Below are 17220 nucleotides of genomic sequence, written 5' to 3' on the forward strand. Positions count from 1 at the left end.
TACTAGAGGAATTAAGAAGTACCTGTCAGAAGCAACCCTTAAGTTCCAGAAACTACTATAGCTTTCAGGAACCACTAAAAGTCAATATCTAGGCATTTTTCTCCTGGATTAAAATAAGGACCAAAATTCATGACTCATATGTATCTTCTTTATTTGTTCCTAGAAAAATATTCATTCCTCTAATTAGCAGATGTGGAGATCATTGTTGCCCATGTCTGAGCAGTATCATTGCATTGATATGTCAGTGAATGCATGTTCCTTCAAGATGTAGGGCAGATCTAAAGTCATGATGATTCTATGAAGCCTCCATGTTTAGAAGCAGTATATCCCATAATCCCATTGCCCTTAAGATGGATGGGTGAGCATCTGACCAATTCTGCTCTGACATAACTTTTCCCAATCTTGATGTGTTCAGTTGTATGGACTTCAATTCTCAGAATTACTTGCTGGTATGATCATGAAAGAGAATCCTTAAGAGTTGAACTTTATACATCTGGTGGGCAAACATGCTGGAAAAGACTAGTATTACTAGGATTAAAGAGAGATTTGTAGTAAAAACAATGATCCAACATTATGTGCTAACTTTTCAAGTGCTTACAAACTAGACCATGAGCAGTTGAGGAAGCATGGCAATCCATGTAAACTAAGCTTCTGTGGGGGCGGGGAGCAAAATAATGTGGGACTGGGTGTCAAAAATGCAAGCCAGGTGGAATCTTCTTAAGGGTTTAAGTGGATCCAGTGTAAGAGATGCAAGGCTTGGACTGGTGCACTTTTTAATTAATTTGACTTCTTTGGAACTCTTGTATCAGCCATGGGCCTTTACAGCATCCCTTCTGACCCATTTGAGCACTTGAGCAATCCATCCTATTATGACTTAAAATTTCTTCCAAGTGACACCAAAAACAGGGTGGGTGGGTGGGTAGGAGAAATATTCCCAAGAACTATCAGCAACGTTCCATGACATAATTGCACCATCTTTGTTTAAAGTCAATCCCTTGGCACTCATTAGACATGAGCAAGAAATAGAAAATAGTTGGAAGACAAATCCAGCAGCTATAGATAGGCTTATGAAATACATCCACAATGAGATAGGCAGCAAATACAAATGTAACAAATAAACACTATTCATATAATCATTTAGTAAACTGGTTGCAAGAGTTTAGGCCTCATCCCCTTCTCAGCTCACCAAATATGAATACTAAGTTTGTCCAACGTTTGAATCTTATCTCCAGAAAGTATTTTGGAAGACGCAGGACTACAAAAAAAGCATTTGCTTTAAGGCAGGGGTGTCCAACCTTGGCAACCTTGGCAACTGGCTGAGGAATTCTGGGAGTTGAAGTCCACAAGTCTTAAAGTTGCCAAGGTTGGACACCCCTGCTTTAAGGGATGCAGACAGGAGCTATTTCTCCTACTCCTCTCCCCCACCTCTATACTGAGACTAGGCACTGAGTGAAAGGATACTGGATAAACATGTGGCATATGTGGTGTCCATCCTGTGGAGGGTGGAGAGTAATAAGAAAAATAGGTAAGTCGTGTTTTTAAAAGACCTACCTTTGGCATGAACTTGTCTAACGGACAAGAGATAGACCTTATGGTGAGGAAACCTTCAGCTCAGAACCCTTCTATGATAAACATTTTCTGACTGGACATAGACCAAAACAGCAACTCCACACAGAAATACCACAGATGTTTTCGTGATCCTAAGATTATCCTGCAGAATCCTTAAGATATACATGCTGACTAGGAAATTCTGGAAATTTAAGTCCACACATCGTTTTTTTTTTTAAACAGCTCTCTCACTATAGGCATTGGTCCGCTCAGTTGACTTAATGCTTAGTCTGTGCTACTGCTTAGAATCTTCCTATAGCTCCTGCAGCTTTAAGACAGCTGTAAGATTGTAGCTGTAGCTACCTCATTATTCTTTTTTAACCCAGTAACAAAATCAAGAGACCTTTCAGGGCAAATGATGTTTTATTTCAGTTTCTCGGTGATATTTCAGCCATCAAAAAAATAAACTCTAACACATGTGGATGGAAGACTTTCTACAATGTTACTAAGTGGGTAAATCTCTTTTGACTCCATGATTTTGATCGGAGTGTCATTTTATTTTGTGTGTATAATTCATCCAATAAGTTAGGAAGAAGCATGAGGAGCTAGAACATTAAAGTGCTTTTCATTTCTGAGCTGGGATCATATTATTAATGCACTGGCCCTTTTCAAGGCGTTTCTCCATTTCAATCAGCAGCTTTACTCCATCCACTACCATCTGCACCAGCTCTACTTCAGAGAATCCCAGACGGTCAGCGTTGGAGATATCAAATACTCCCCCCACAGCTGCTGTGTCCACACCACCTAAAACAAACCAAAACAGAAGTGAGGAACCCAAATTAAAAGCTCTACGATACAGTGAATATATTGTTACATTAGGATCAGAATTCAAATTCAAATAATTACAATATACACTTCTTATTCCAGCATGTTTGAACAGCGCTATTTTACAACCATCCAGTCAACATGTTTACCTTTAAAATTCTGCAGGATTGTCTTAAGATCACAAAATGATCCAACTAAATTGCTTATGTGGATGTGCCTCCTTTCAAACAACTTCTAGTAAGGAAAAGCAGCATGTAGTTCCTAAATTCCAGAAGTGAATTGTGCATGTGACTATCAGACCCTAAGGGAGTCATATCATTTAGGCCGTGCCTTTGAAGTATCAGACATCAAAACTAAGCTGCCTTAGACTACACCTCACCGCCACAACAATATACCACTGTGTCTTGGAAAGTCAGCCTTTATGTTTTTTGAGTAGACTCTACTTGCTACATAGGGTCGTCCCTGCTACGAGGCAGAATGCAACACCATAAATTGGGTCACATTCCCTTTTTCTGTATTCTCACAATCTACCAGCAGCAGAGCTGTTTCACTTTGCCTGAAGTATTTGGTTCTCCATAGCAGTTCTGAGGTCCAGTCCTAAACAGCTGCCCTTTGTGCATCACCCAGTGATTTCTCGGAATGATGGGCACTGTGAAAGAACCCACGGAGGCTGCCTGAATATGTAGTTTGTGAGCTACCTCACAACATGGCAGAGAGAGCCTGGTTGCCTGGAGGACAGCTTACCTTTGATACCACTGCTTACCATCTGCCTGGCTAATTTAATCTGGCTGGGGTTAGGATTAGATTCATTCAATTAAACTGTATCAGGATGCCAGAAGCTTTGTAGCACTTGCCCTGCATAATAAGGTTGCCCCCAAGATCTGGATGGTTCCCACTCTACTAGTGTTTCAATGGGGCTTCGAGCCCTGTCTCTTCTTCAAGGCCTTTGGCAAGAGCAGGTGAAACCCCCTGGACTGCTATCTTATTTTTGTTTTTTTACTCTTGACAAACTAGGTACAGGGAGATAGTTATAGGCAGATCCTCCTCAGAATGATGCCTAACTAGTGTGATCAGCAGTGCTCCTACTGCCAACTCAGGGAGGCAAAAGAAACATCTTCCTGTCTTAAGTGGGGATTCAGCCCCATGGACTCGGGAGAGCAAATTTATTTGGGCAGCTATACATTACCACAGAGGTCTCCAACCTTGGCAACTTTAAGACTTGTGGACTTCAACTCCCAGAATTCTCCAGCCAGCTATTCTGGGAATTGAAGTCCACAAGTCTTAAAGTTGCCAAGGTTGGAGACCTCTGCATTACCAGATATATTAGGGCTACAAAATCCCCAGAATTCTTAGCAAGCATATCTTTTTGCAAAAAACTGCCTCATGTCTGTTAAGACTTCAAAGCTGAGGGCTGTTGGAGATTTTAGGACAATCTGTGCTGAACTATTAATATCTTGGCTCTGCTGAATAAGTATCAGTAATACGGCATTTACCAACTGGAGGGCAGAAATATTTCTTAAATACAGATAGACGTATGACATTTTTCAGAATTAGAGATATTACCCAAAGCCAAATTCTCATTGTTGAGAGAGAAGAAACTGATTATAATTCAAAGTGATGCTAGGGTCTTGTACAATAGTTTTTACATGAAAAAAATTCCCTGCATACAAAAGTTAGATTGAAAGAGAATATTTATGTTTTAAAAATCTGTATCAAAGACTCATTTGTTTGTATTATGACCTTCCCCCAATCACTTTGTTTAAACTGTGTTTGGTTATGTTTTAAAATGCCTCTCAGAAGTTGTTTAAATGGGTTTTATTGTATGTTTATCATTATCATTCACCATAATCTGGCTCATGAGTTCTTGACAGAATGATTTCAAACAAATGAAACAAGCACCATCCATGCTTCCTTCCTCACCTGTACCACGTTTCTGCAGCCTCAGCCTCTTGAGGATATCTCCAAATTTCTCATGTTTGCTAAGATTCGGCAATTTAACATGAACTCCCCCCCGAAGACCTGTGCCAAGGTTGGATGGGCAAGTCAAGATGTATCCCAGATGGGAATTCCACATATATTCATAGTTTTGAGCTTTGAAGAGTGATTCAAGCTAGAGAGAAATGCAGATAGTTATAAAGAACTTCATTCTTCATTTCACAAGTTGAAGAAAACTGAAAGAAATCTTTCAAGGTCAACAACACAACTTTTAACATATCTACAGATTCCAATGTTAAATAAATTATGGCCATCATATTATTTCCAGGTAAAATTAATTGAATCTTTGGCTTTGTCATGCAACAATCAGTGGCTCAGCAGTGGGATTGTCATGATCATATAAAAGATTGCTGGATGAGATTGTTGCCCCCTTGCTTTATTGTATGAAGGTAGTTTAGTTCTTTCAGTTCCCAAACATAAAAGTAGAAGAAGAGATAAAGTCTGCACTATAAGAGCAAGACATGCCACAAGGTTCTTCATGCAAAGTAGGTTTTCCACTCTGTATTTCTCCAAAGTATAATCTCAGCTTGATGAAAATCAACATTATTGGCATAGGACGGGCCAAATTAAGGTCTCCATGTTATATGAAGACCATAAATCTTTGGTGCAATCTGCAGAGTTGATTCAAAGACTGCCACCAAAATGGAGTTCCTTTAATATGCAGTATCATGTATGCCATATAAAGTATATGTATGGGAAGTAAATTACATCACTTTCTGTTTCTGAATTTAAATAAGCAAAAATACTATTTCCCCTTCTTTCTCTCTGTCCATTTGCTGAAATGCAGTTCCCAATATACCACTAGAAAGTAAGCAGAGTCCTTCTCCCCCCACAAAGCAAATACAATATACAGCTTGTTTTATCCCTAATAGATGGATGGGGCTAATATATACTTTCATCTTAAATGAATGAAAGATGAACTTTTTATTCTTTCTGTGATGCACTGATTGCTATTTCTTTACTGCTTAGAAACATATTACCATTTTAGGCACCCTAATGCCTAAAGAATTTGCTCAGAGAATTTACAAAGTTACTGTATAGGTTACAAATAATTAAAGAGACTCCCCCCTCCCCAATCTCAACTATGGTGGCATACCACAGCATAGATACCTTCCAGTTAGAAATGTTAGAACAAGCAATGGCCAAACCTCATTATAAGCTCTGCGGGGACTGGAGACATGCTGGGACTGGCCCTCTCTGCTCTTGGAAACTCATTTCTGAAGTTGCATATAACTATCTGTTAGTACAAGACAGGCAACTGAGTTAGAGAATGCCTTAAATCTGCAAGTATTTAAGATTTCTGGCCAGAGACATAATATATATTATATATCACTATTATTTGACCACTATTCCTTCAATAAACAGGGAGAGTGATATCCAAGAAGTCTCTGGGGCAGGAAGGATGTACATTTTTACTTTCAAGCTCACTGTACCGCTACTTCTGCCTAAACAGATACTTTGAAATCATTATCATCACTATATCCTGATATGTTTGTCCTAAAGTCTGTGTTGTATTTAAATCAGCACTTTTGAATTGGATATTGTAGAGAAGGCTGCATCAGCTTGGATCCCTGGGCAAAGTCTACGTGCTTCCATTACCAATTATATTTACCTGTGTTAGCCCAGAACAGAAGCGAGCGAAAACCTCTTTCATATTTCCACCTTTTTGCATGGAAATAATTCTAAGGTGATCTTCCTCATTGATCCACACAAGGAAAGTCTTATTGTCATTATGCCTAAGAAGACAAAAAAAGACTCCTTTATCTCAAGCATAAACATATATAAGTTTACATACCCAAAAGCTTCCAAATGATGTTCTATAGCTTCTGATTGCGCTCATACCATTACTCTGCTGTAGCCATATCTGTATATTACTACTATGGCTACTGTATACCCATTGCTATGACCTTTAACTGAGCAAAATGCTACATCACAGGGAATAATTTTTGAACCAAGATACCTCAAATCCATCCAAAACCAGGGCTCATGACTCCCAAGACAATGAAATTTGGAGAAGTTGTAGCTATTTCAGTGTTATTGGTTGCTGCTGACCTGCTGCTGCAGTCATGTGATCTTCATTTTCATTGTCCTATGACAGCTTCCCAGCCAGCTTTGCAATCCCTTGCTTTTTTCCCCACCCAACGGCAGCCACCTGCTTGCTAGAAGGGAAGGGGATTTCAAATACTTCTTGCTAGATTCCCACTAGGAATCTCAATGGGGAAGCAGCAGGAATTCAGAAGTCACTCCTGTGCCCACTGCATTTTTGCCCACCCTTGATCGTTCTGCTTCTCTGAAAGATAAGGAAATATCTCTGAAACACTGATCCAATAGGGCACAGGTTGCCTAGTAGATTAACAAAATATACCAAGCACTTCCAAGCACATAACTATAAATGGGAAATCTGCACTCACTACAATTATGTATTTGTTCAGAAATGGGTGTACCAATAGTGCAGTATAGTAATAGCAATAGAACTTAGACTTATATACTGCTTCATAGTGTTTTACAGTCCTCTCTAAGTGGTTTACAGAGTTAGCAATCTGGATCATTTTATCGACCTTGGAAGGACAGCAAGCTGAATCAACCTTCAGCTGGTGAGAATCAAACCCCTGGCAATCAGCAGAATTAGCCTACAGTATTACATTCTAACCACTGTGCCACCATGGCTCCTTGGAATGTTACACTACCCAAGAATAGTTAGCCATCAACCAATTTTTTCATCAGAATGTAAAACCAATCCATTAGGAGTTAATGAATACATACAACAAATGAAAGTATACATTAACTGTGAATGAAACAACTGAAATCTAAGTATGAAATATGTTGTCTACATTGATAAAGGTGTGCATAAATGTAGGAATCCATAGTCTGGTGATATTTGCATGTAATGTTCCAAGGAAAAGAGACAATGGGAAAAACCAGGTATAAATTTTGGAAAACAAAACTATAAAATTTTTGAATTCATTTCATCCAGGCAGAAGAAATATTCTTCTAAGTGACCTGGATGTATGGGTAGGAAAATGCACATAAGAAAAATTAGTGTTGCAGAAAATGAGGATGAGAGACATATGCGTAAAGGATATGGAGAGCACAGATATTTGCAAATGTAACCAGAGAGAGCAAGATAAGTAAATTAAAAGATCAAAATATGAGAATAGATGCTGAATGATTTGAATTTAATACTGAATGAGTGTCTGGCACGAAAAAAAAATATGGTGAGGGAATTAATGAAACCTGAACTGGAAAACAAATGTGAGAAGAATGAACGAACAGATTAGGGTAAAGAACCTGAAAAAGTCATGGTGGGATAGAATAAATGAGGTCTTGAGAAAGCATCAGGTAGGAAGTTTAAAGAACAAAAGTGCAGCATGAAAGCAAGGATTGTTTTACAAGGACAGGAAGGCAAGAAGAGAAATAATTAATGATGTTAATATAAGCTAGCTTTAATTATGTTTCCTTATATCATGTCTTTAACTTCTTTGGTTAATGCCAAGTTAGTGTGACAAGTATATATTATTTTGCACTGCTAGGATTTTTATTTAATTAAAAAAACCAATTTTATCAGAAAAAAGTTTGGGTCAGGAGAAAGAATCCAAGTTAATTATGCAGAACGAGTGTATCTGTTAGGTAACATGAGCTTAAGTTAAAAGAGCTTCTGTCTTCCAGCAAGTCTCTAATACGTTAAATTATACATGTTGCTGATCAACTCACTGACGTGTTTCACATGTACTTGTAATCCACAATATCGTGAAGCCACCTTTATTGAATAAGCCACAACTGGATGGCTATAAGAATTTATAAATCACAATATCAAGCTTAAATGAATGTCTTAATATTCAAGATGCAACTTTGCCTGGCAATACTCACCAGATGCCCCTTCCATCAGGCCAGTCACGGGCCATTCCAGAAGCCAAGAGCAAAGGGGAAACGGGTTTATCGAAAAGGAAGTGATCATCAATGAGCTGTTGTTGTTCGGCATCTGTCAAATTCTTCAAAGCATAATACTTCCCGCTGAAATCCCCTTCCAGGCTGGCCAAAGCTGAAGGAAGAATAGCAAGGATTGTAAGCATTGAGATGGTTTTAAATGAGTTATTTAATAGAATATCATGTGACTGACTGCCCACATGACTGCTTTGTGCAACGACTGCAATCCCCAACACTCATGGTTGTGATTATTATTCTTCTGGCCTAACATTCATTATGCCAAAGAGAGCAAAAAGCGTAGCTTCAGCCTGGCATGCTAACTTATAACCATTTTCTAGCAGAGCAAGGCACTGGCTGTTTTCCAGAGTCTTGAGGCAGGAATGGGAGGAAGAATGGACCCTTCATTCAATGTACCTGCTTTTTAACTGCTCCATTAATTAACATGCAGTTATTGGGTACTCCTAAAGTAGTGTTTGTTTTCAGGAACAATCTTCCAGCAGAGTTATCTGCAAAGCACACTCATGTCAAGATGGTGGCTGCAACAAAGTGTTTAAAGCTCCACACATGAAAACACTGCAAAAACAGGAGGAGCTGTGAACTGTGGTTACTCTGTTTCCCTTGGATTCACTTGAATAAATGCAAGGGAAGCAGAGTAACTACCTTTCAATTTTCTGCTGCAGGCAAGACTTCAAAGGTGCATTGAGCTACAGGCATGGTACAGCTTTCTAGCTGGCACAAAGGAGTTTAACATGAAACACTCAAAGAGATAGTTCAATCATACTCACCAAGCATCTAATTAAACAAATCAGATAGTCCTCAATTTATTGACAATTGGGACCAAAATCTTGGTTGTTGAGTGAAGCAGTTAAGTGAGATATCATGTGACTGACTGCCCACATGACTGCTTTGTGCAACGACTGCAATCCCCAACACTCATGGTTGTGATTATTTTTTGCACAGATCATTAGGTAGATCAGACCCCAGGTAAGGAATGTGTTGGGGAATAGGGAAGTCCTGGGAGACACTGCTCAGGAGCTGAGAATCCTCCCTGCCCATATCCAAGCAGGGTGTTCAACCCAAGTAGAGAGATACTTACATGTCTTATGAACTGGGCCTCACTCACTCATCTGGGGCATCTCATGCTTCTTATCTTACCATGCCCTCTGCTTAGCTTTCAGCTCCATCTTGTCTCTGGCTGAAGGATCTGCCTGCCAAAGCAATGCAGTTCCCCTCCATGCACAGAAGAGAATTCCTTCGGTGGTATGCAAAGATGGGGCTGAAATCGGTAGGATTTCTGCATCCCATTAAAGGAGATCAGTTCCTCTCAGGAGGCAGCTCTCTTTCAGCCAGCCCCCCCAGAGCTAGAAGGAGTCCTCTCAGCAGGAGTGCTGGTGCAACATTTTGTGATGTCCAGATGTGCTTTATGGGCCATAAAACATCATTTTGGTGGCCATCATAATTCTAGTCCATTGTTAACAAACAGTTGTAAGTTAAGGACTACCAACAATGCAAAAGGCAAGGGTAATTCTACCCTATTTTATATCTACTTGTTCTTTTTGATTATCAAATTACCATCAGGACTAAAACCAATTCTACTTGTTTGGGGAGGTTTGTACACAAGCAATGCTGAATTTTACCTTCCACAGAAAGTTTTTCAATTGCACGTCTCTCGCCTCTGCTACAGTGGGGCGGCAGACAGAAGCCACGGATGCTCCTACCAGTTCGGACACGTGAACTCAGAACATAGTTGGGGTCCAAATCATCGCCACCCTATAAAAGGAAAGAGCTTCATCATAGTAGTAAGAGACCCAACAGCTAATTCCATCTAGACTTACTCTGCAAATGAAAGGCAAATTCAGAGTTACATGGTGCACATTATATTTAAATGCCAGTGATATTAAATCTTAGTTCTGTATTTTCATTGTCCTTCCATAACCTTTAATTAAAATTTAATCAATTTAAATTTAATCAAGGAGAGAAGCAACCTGGAATTAAGGAGAAACTTCCTAACAGTGGGGACAATTAACCAGTGGAACAGCTTGCCTCCAGAAATTGTGGGTGCTTCATCACTGGAGATTTTTAAGAGGAAATTGGACAGTCGCTTGTCTGAAATGGTATATAGTCTCCTGCTTGAGCAGGGGGCTGGACTAGAAGACCTCCAAGGTCCCTTCCAGCTCTATTCTGATTGATTGACATGGCTGTACAAATTGCAGCCAATGCCCAGTTCCTAACTGCTTCCACTTCAACGTTTTATGACAGCCAGCCTTGCTGATGAATAGCACCATTCCATAATTTCCCTAGAAGATGTATTAAGCAAGGTCAGTACTTATGCTGAAAGAAGCATTTTAAGCCAACTCTTGTCATTCTTATGAAGAAGTGTGAGATATTGTCATGGAGAGAAAAGCCCATTTTTGGACGGCATCTCCATCCTGGAAATGGGATACTGGCAATCAAGGGCTTACTTTAGAGCCAAAACCTATGCCATTTTTTCTGCTACAGAGGCTTGAAAACAGGTAAAGTTTCAATTTGCTTCATTACTATTAGTCCTTTACCTGTCCTTGAATTGAGTCTAATACATTTGGAGGGCACTGGAAGAAAATTGGAGCATCAGTTCATTAATCTCTCCAACATAAAGATGATTTTCTTCCACAAATAGGAAGCTCTGCTCACTAGCCATGGCCAGTTATTTTTTATAGTGACAGTCTAGTGATAGAGTGCTCTTCAATCCTATATTCCATGATGGAAGCGATTTATCCATCTCCACTGCTAAGGCATAAAGGACTAAACAAGTCAATTTATCATGTTTATTGTCCAAAAGATTCTAAATGAATGTTCAGAGTACAGACAAAAATTCTCTCCTGAAGAATATCTTTCTACACATGAGAAAGAAACCTAATAGTGAGGCCTAAGCTAATCCTAAACATACCTGTGCAATTTCTATTAAAACTCTTTAGCAACAGGAATCGATTAAAATTTTGAAACTGGCAATACAGATTGCAACCTTCATAAATGTCACTCCGTAAACATATTCTATTGCTGCAGAAACAATTCTAGGTTAAGGAAGCTACCAATGGGTAGTTTTTAACTTGCCTACCAGGTGTGAATCAGAAAGTACAGCATCAAAAGAATAAGTTAGAAATCTGTTAATAAATATTTGCCAATAAAGGAGAATATTTGTAGCTCAGGGTTTAAATGAGGGGTCTCTGGCGCTCTCTGAGCTTGCTTGTTTTCTTGCAGATGTTTCATGATCCTAACTAGATAGTATCATCAGTACTAGTTGACCAGTTGACTGATGTTACCTAGTTTGGGTAATGAAACATCTATAAGAAAACAAGTTCAGAGAGAACCAGGGACCCCCTCATAAGTATCTGCTTCCTTTTAAAAGACTTCCCTACCTTCAGGTTATCAGGATTCAAGTCAGTCTTATGTTGATCCGTAGGTTTGTAGCCTCCGTGTCGATCTTCAATAACTGGGTCAAAGAGGTCACAGAATGTGACATACGAGTCCTCATCACCAGCTACGCATCCCACTGTCTTAATATAGGGATGGCCTACAGGAATTAACAAGCCAGAAGAGCTTTGGTTTGGATAATGCTTCGGTTCCATTCTAGCATTTGGCATTTCCACTCAAACACATTAGATTTTGTATGTCGTTAGCTTTAAAAGGTATAAAGACTTGGATACACTGTGAGTTCTCTGTTCAGTTAGACTTTATAGTTTGCTCATAGGTTTGTGTGAATGCAGCACATTTTAAAAGTGTGTACGTGTGTTGAAAGTAAATATTTGCTTTGAATATTTGGTTTACCCTGAATGCTCCAGAATTAGGCAACCCTAAAACCTTAGTTTCCATTAATCTGTGTTTTATTAATATTATAAAAATACATAGAACTATATATTTTCTGTGTAGGTATCAAACGTTATCTACACAGGCAGTCCAAATTCTACCGTCAGCACACATTACAAAGTGGGGAGGGTTCTTTTGGGCAAAATCCATTCTGAAACACATACTTTTGCAAAATACAATCACAGGGAAATCAGCACCAAAATGGGGTGAAGGCAACTCATTATTTTCTCACCAGTGAAATCTTATTTAGATTTTTTTAAATTCTGAGATTTCAAGCAGGGCTAATTTCTCTAACCTGCCAACCCTCAGAACTGCAAAACTACCATTGTCCTTAATCTGCTAGCCAGTGGTTCCCATGGGCATTGTAAAGTATAATGTCTGGAAGTTACCAGGTTGAGGAAGACTGTAATCAGTGTCTGAAAAAAAAAATCACAAATCAACTTCATAATAAGCCAGGTATTTCTCTGGCAAGGCCATCCCTTAATGCAGGGGTCTCCAACCTTGGCGACTTTAAGCCTGGTGGACTTCAACTCCCAGAATTCCCCAGCCAGCTTTGCTGGCTGGGGAATTCTGGGAGTTGAAGTCCACCAGGCTTAAAGTCGCCAAGGTTGGAGATCCCTGCCTTAATGGATCAATTTCTATCAGACCTACAGGAAAGTGGCCTGGAACTCAAATGCCTAAATGCTCAGAAATCACTAAAATTGAATGCAATTGTTATTTATCAAATTTAGATACCATCCAGCTCACTCTCATTATCACATAGAGACTAAGCACCTCTGAGGACATATACATTTTCATTAGAGATCATTATCAAATTATAATTTATCAGTCACTGGTGCCCAGACTTTTTATAACATTGGCGAGTTTGGTATCCAGTCCACAACAAATGATACCCAGGTGCCTCCATAAAACTTGCAAACAGGATGTCAAGACTACAGTTATCTCTGAAACGTGAGACTGTAGAGCACAGGGGCTCTATTTATCACTATTGTTTTGATTAACGTGTACTCAGCAGTCTATTTCTAGAAGTAGTCATTGTGACTATTAGCCAGAGAGACTTCAATTAATTCAACCCCTTTGTTAATGGCTAGGAGAAGTTAATGGTCCTCCCATCATCACATCTAATAGTTCTGAAGGAGGGTTTCCAAGGCATAAAGGGCATAAAAAAGCCATTCTAAAAAGCTCCATTACATACTACAGTTAACCTCAACTAACAAGCATTTCATCTAAACCAGGCTTGTTTCAGCCATTTTGCATTTCTGTGGCCATAGCCAATTTCATGCCAAAAGCCTGTATCTGCATTAGCCAGTTCACCGGCTCAAGGCTTTGGCAGGATTATCAACCCCAGACTGAATAACATCTTACAAGGAAAAGGATTCGCAATTTCTAGCTCAGATTCAGGGTTAGAACATCAGCTACATGGCTTTTGGGGAAACTTGACCATGGATGGTCTCATTGGAAGGCAGTTTCTAATTATTAAAGGTGCCAGTTCAATATTGCTAGAGAGTAGCAGGAAAAATGCAGTAATATCCCCACTGCTGAGATCTGCTCCTACTTTATTTGCCAAAGAGCAGCTGTATTTCTTAACCAGGGAGTCATTTTAAAAACTACAGTTGTAAATTATATTCATTTAGAACTGGGACTTCCTGGGAGGGGAAGGGAGTTTCTCATTCAACATTAATATTTATGGGGGGATAAGCAGAAGGAATCAATAAGTTTGTATTTGTCAGTAAATAAAGCCATTCTTGTTGCTATCAAGATTCTGCACAAACACTTTTGCAGGATTTTTTTTTTTAAGGTTGCCAGGAGATTCTCACAGATGGTGTTTTTTTTCCCTAAAGCAGCACAGCACTTCCTTGTTAAAAAAAGGAACAGACAGAAATTAAATGAGCAGCCATTTTCCTTTACCTGGGTTGTCAACCCCTGTCTGAATACAATCATCCACAGTAAATCCACTAGAAGTCTGTTTATCCTTCAGCTTTGAATATAACTCCAAGGTCAGAATTGAAGCCATGTGATTGTTATGGAGACTTAGATCTGGGTATTCATCTTCCGCGCAGTAATTCATCTTGCAAAGATTGTGGCTGTTTGAAAACGGCATAACTGGCCTGTCTGAAAGGAGCTAAGAGAAAGGGGGGGGGGGGAAGGAGAGGGAAAACATCATTTTGCCTCTTGCAGGGTATTAACTTTAGCTTCAGTTATACAGAAAAAGGCTAGTCAGGATCAAGGTCACCTTGCAGTCAGTCTCTCCCTTACCTGCTCAATTCAACACTGCATAGCACCTGCAGTTGTGGAGGGTTGCCAAATATTACTCAACTCCTCCCCATACCGCTGGCGTGCAGGCTGGGCCAACACTAAGAGGCTTGGCCAAGGTCAAGGTGCTAGATCTGTGGCTGAGCAACCAGGAATAGGAAGCCCAGACACCTACCTGCCCCCCTCCCCCCAGCTTCTAAAAGAACGCCTGCCTCCCTCCTTTTTTCCTGGATGCCAGAGGTCACCTTCACCTCGAAGATAGCAGACATTTTGCTGCAGAAGAGAGAAAGAACCCCGAGTTCCCTTCCGGTGGGTTTTCAGCCACGGGTTCCTTTGCGAAGAGCCGCCCCCCGGCTGCCGGGAGAGCCGAGCCCTGCCAAGCAAGCCCAAGGAGGCAGCCAGCCTTAAATTCTAGCCTTCCCCTCGTCAGGGCTGCCTCGTTCCGCGCCTCAGGCACCTAACCTCTCTGTTGCAAGAGAAGAGAAGCCGGTTAGGGATGCGCAGGGCTTTGGCACAAACAAGCGCAGATGGAAAGGGCCGCGGGGTTGTTATCTACCTACGACTTTCCATCGGCTCTCCGGCAGAAGCGTGTCGGAAGGAGCAGGTGGCGGCCGCGGCGGAGGGGGGAAAAAAAAAGGCACGGGAGGCGGGAGGGAGGCTTTAAGTGGATCGAAACAGAAAGCAGGGTGGGGGGAAAGGGCGCTGGCTGCGATGTATCGCAGCCGAGTTCCACCCGCGCTCTCTCCCTTGGCTTGCTTGAGCCTGGAAGGTCTCCTGAGCGGGAGAGCTGCGATGCGCGACAGTTCCGGCAAGGCTGTACTACCTTGGGGGGACAAATGGCCGGGAGGTGGCAGGGAGTTGGGACCGCTGGCTTGGCGCAACTTGGCTTCCCTCTGTAGCCCTCCCGAAGACTAGCGAGGGAACCCCCGCTCTCCCCTGCAGCCCTGCTTTATAAGGGCAAGAAAGAGGCGGCCTCCCTCCCTCCCTCGTGCACTGCCCAGGAATGCGCTTTCTTCTTGGGGGCATCTCAGCCTCAGGAGAAGCAGCGACCTCGAAAATGAAACGGGCCACCATTACGTAACCAAGATGAATGGAGCCAATTGCTCTGCGCGAAAAACCCTAAGTCCTCTACATGCGCGCGGGCGGGCGCGGGGGGAAGAGGGCGAGTGCCGGAGCCGTCCGAGCATCGCGCCTCAACGAAAGGAGTCGGATTTTTTAAAAGGGTGGGGGGGAAAAAACAACCAACAACCGAGGACTCCTGCAAAGATTTGAAGCGTTATCTCCAAGCCTTTGGACACGTCCACATTCTGGACGTGGCGCTTTTTTCTCTTTCTCTCTCGGTCCAAGAAAGAAGCTACAATCGTTGCGGCGTGAGAGCAGACCCCGAGTCGCCCTTCCTTCTCCCCAGGGCGAGATGCTTCCTTCAAGAAACGCGCCTTCGCAAAGAGAGAGAAACAACAACAATGCTGGTCTTTTCGTGCCAGTAAAATGCCTGCTCGGGTTTTTCCTCAGAAGACGCCGCAGAGCCGGGCGTCCAGCTCGCCAACGTCAAGCTCTAATCCGAAGCCCAAAAAGGGGCTGCCCGGCACCGCTCGCCCTGCGCACTTACCGAGAGACTTTCGGAGGAAACTGCGAAAGGAAAAGCTCCGCCAGAAAGACCTGCCTGAAATGAAGCCTTTCCCTCCACCTTCCCATCCCTTTTATATGCACCCTAAGCCGGCTGCTTATTGGCTGGTATTTATATTCCATTCATTCCATTGGAGATTTGCTTCTAAGGGTGGGGGAAGAACTTCTCGCCTTGCTGGAGATCTAGCTGTGGTCCCCCACTTTGCTGTCGGGCCTCCTAATGTCCGATGCCCCGGCCGTGGCGTCTCGGACAGCCACAAAAGGCTTTCAACAAAGGGGAGTCACTGGAGACATTTAACTGTGGGGAAATAAGAAGGATGCCGTCGCCAGCTTCCCCCCCCTCCCTCCCTCCTTCACCGAAAGGGACTGAAACACCACATGCCTGGGAATCAGGAAACCGCTGCTTGATGCAATGCTTCGGAATAAACCTCCGCAAACGTGTTTTATTCCTGAGTGAGACCTCTCAGGTCGATGCGATGCAGACCTGTTTCCCCCCTCTCCTCTTTTATTCGCTGTTTTTTCTTCTGCATCCAGTGAAAATGAATACAAGAGTATTTCAGTACAATGGAGAGAAATACAACCAAGAGCTTTAAAGAGTTAGTGCTTGATTGTGAAATTCTCTGCAATTGGATTTACATAACAGCTGTGCTAAGCCATACTTTGTTTAACCACGATTCATGGCTTAGTTGGATTTTCATCAGATAGTAAACTAAACCAAGACAATTGTTACAACTTCGGAGAGCTTTTTGATAGGATTGTTCTGCAATATATTATCTTAGCAACTGCCCATAGAGTTATCTGCTACTTAGCAGATACACAGGGAGACTGTAGCTTCCCAGATTCCCAGCCCATATAGCTCGGGGGACATCTAAGAACTGCACCAAAACAGTTGTTCTAAATTGAGTTCTGCAGATCAGTTCTAAGCCTATTTCATGTTTGATTGAATAACAAGTCTTAATACCAAAGGAAATAAATATACTTAGGAGTAAATGAGGTTAATTTCAACAGGATGAACCCTACCATGAGTCTAAGATAGTTTAAATCTACGAAGATTGGTCTTTGTCAATTAGAATGAACCTGTCCCCATCCAGCTGTTGAAGAACAATTCAATTGCAATGTTGCCATTGGCCACACTGATGCCATAGTTTAGCAACATCAGAAATGTCATGAGTCCTTCATCCCTAAATTTAATTTGGTGAACTCTTG

General features: G+C 41.5%; 1 protein-coding gene across 1 annotated transcript; it reads right to left on the minus strand.

Moving 5' to 3' along the window:
- Positions 1-1952: 1952 nt before the first annotated feature.
- On the minus strand, positions 1953-16108 carry CKB (creatine kinase B). The gene is made up of 8 exons (XM_026670080.2): positions 15998-16108; positions 14044-14257; positions 11688-11842; positions 9930-10062; positions 8236-8407; positions 5981-6104; positions 4294-4483; positions 1953-2352 (listed from the first exon to the last, which is right to left on the minus strand). Exons 2-8 carry the CDS (start codon positions 14234-14236, stop codon positions 2174-2176), a joined length of 1146 nt encoding a protein of 381 aa, XP_026525865.1. The 5' UTR covers positions 14237-14257; positions 15998-16108; the 3' UTR covers positions 1953-2173.
- Positions 16109-17220: the final 1112 nt, after the last annotated feature.

Source organism: Notechis scutatus, chromosome 1, assembly GCF_049901735.1.
Source record: "Notechis scutatus isolate UNSWTSFEM ecotype Mainland chromosome 1, rNotScu1.2, whole genome shotgun sequence".
Lineage (NCBI taxonomy): Eukaryota > Metazoa > Chordata > Lepidosauria > Squamata > Elapidae > Notechis > Notechis scutatus.

Bases quoted from the DNA above. Each gene is read 5' to 3' on its own strand.
- CKB (XM_026670080.2), bottom strand. From the start codon at position 14,236: ATGCCGTTTTCAAACAGCCACAATCTTTGCAAGATGAATTACTGCGCG. The intron at 6,105-8,235 runs GTGAGTATTGCC...TTGTCTTCTTAG, and splicing joins CCTGATGGAAGGGGCATCTG to GCATAATGACAATAAGACTT. The intron at 2,353-4,293 runs GTGAGGAAGGAA...GGTTTGTTTTAG, and splicing joins GCTGCAGAAACGTGGTACAG to GTGGTGTGGACACAGCAGCT.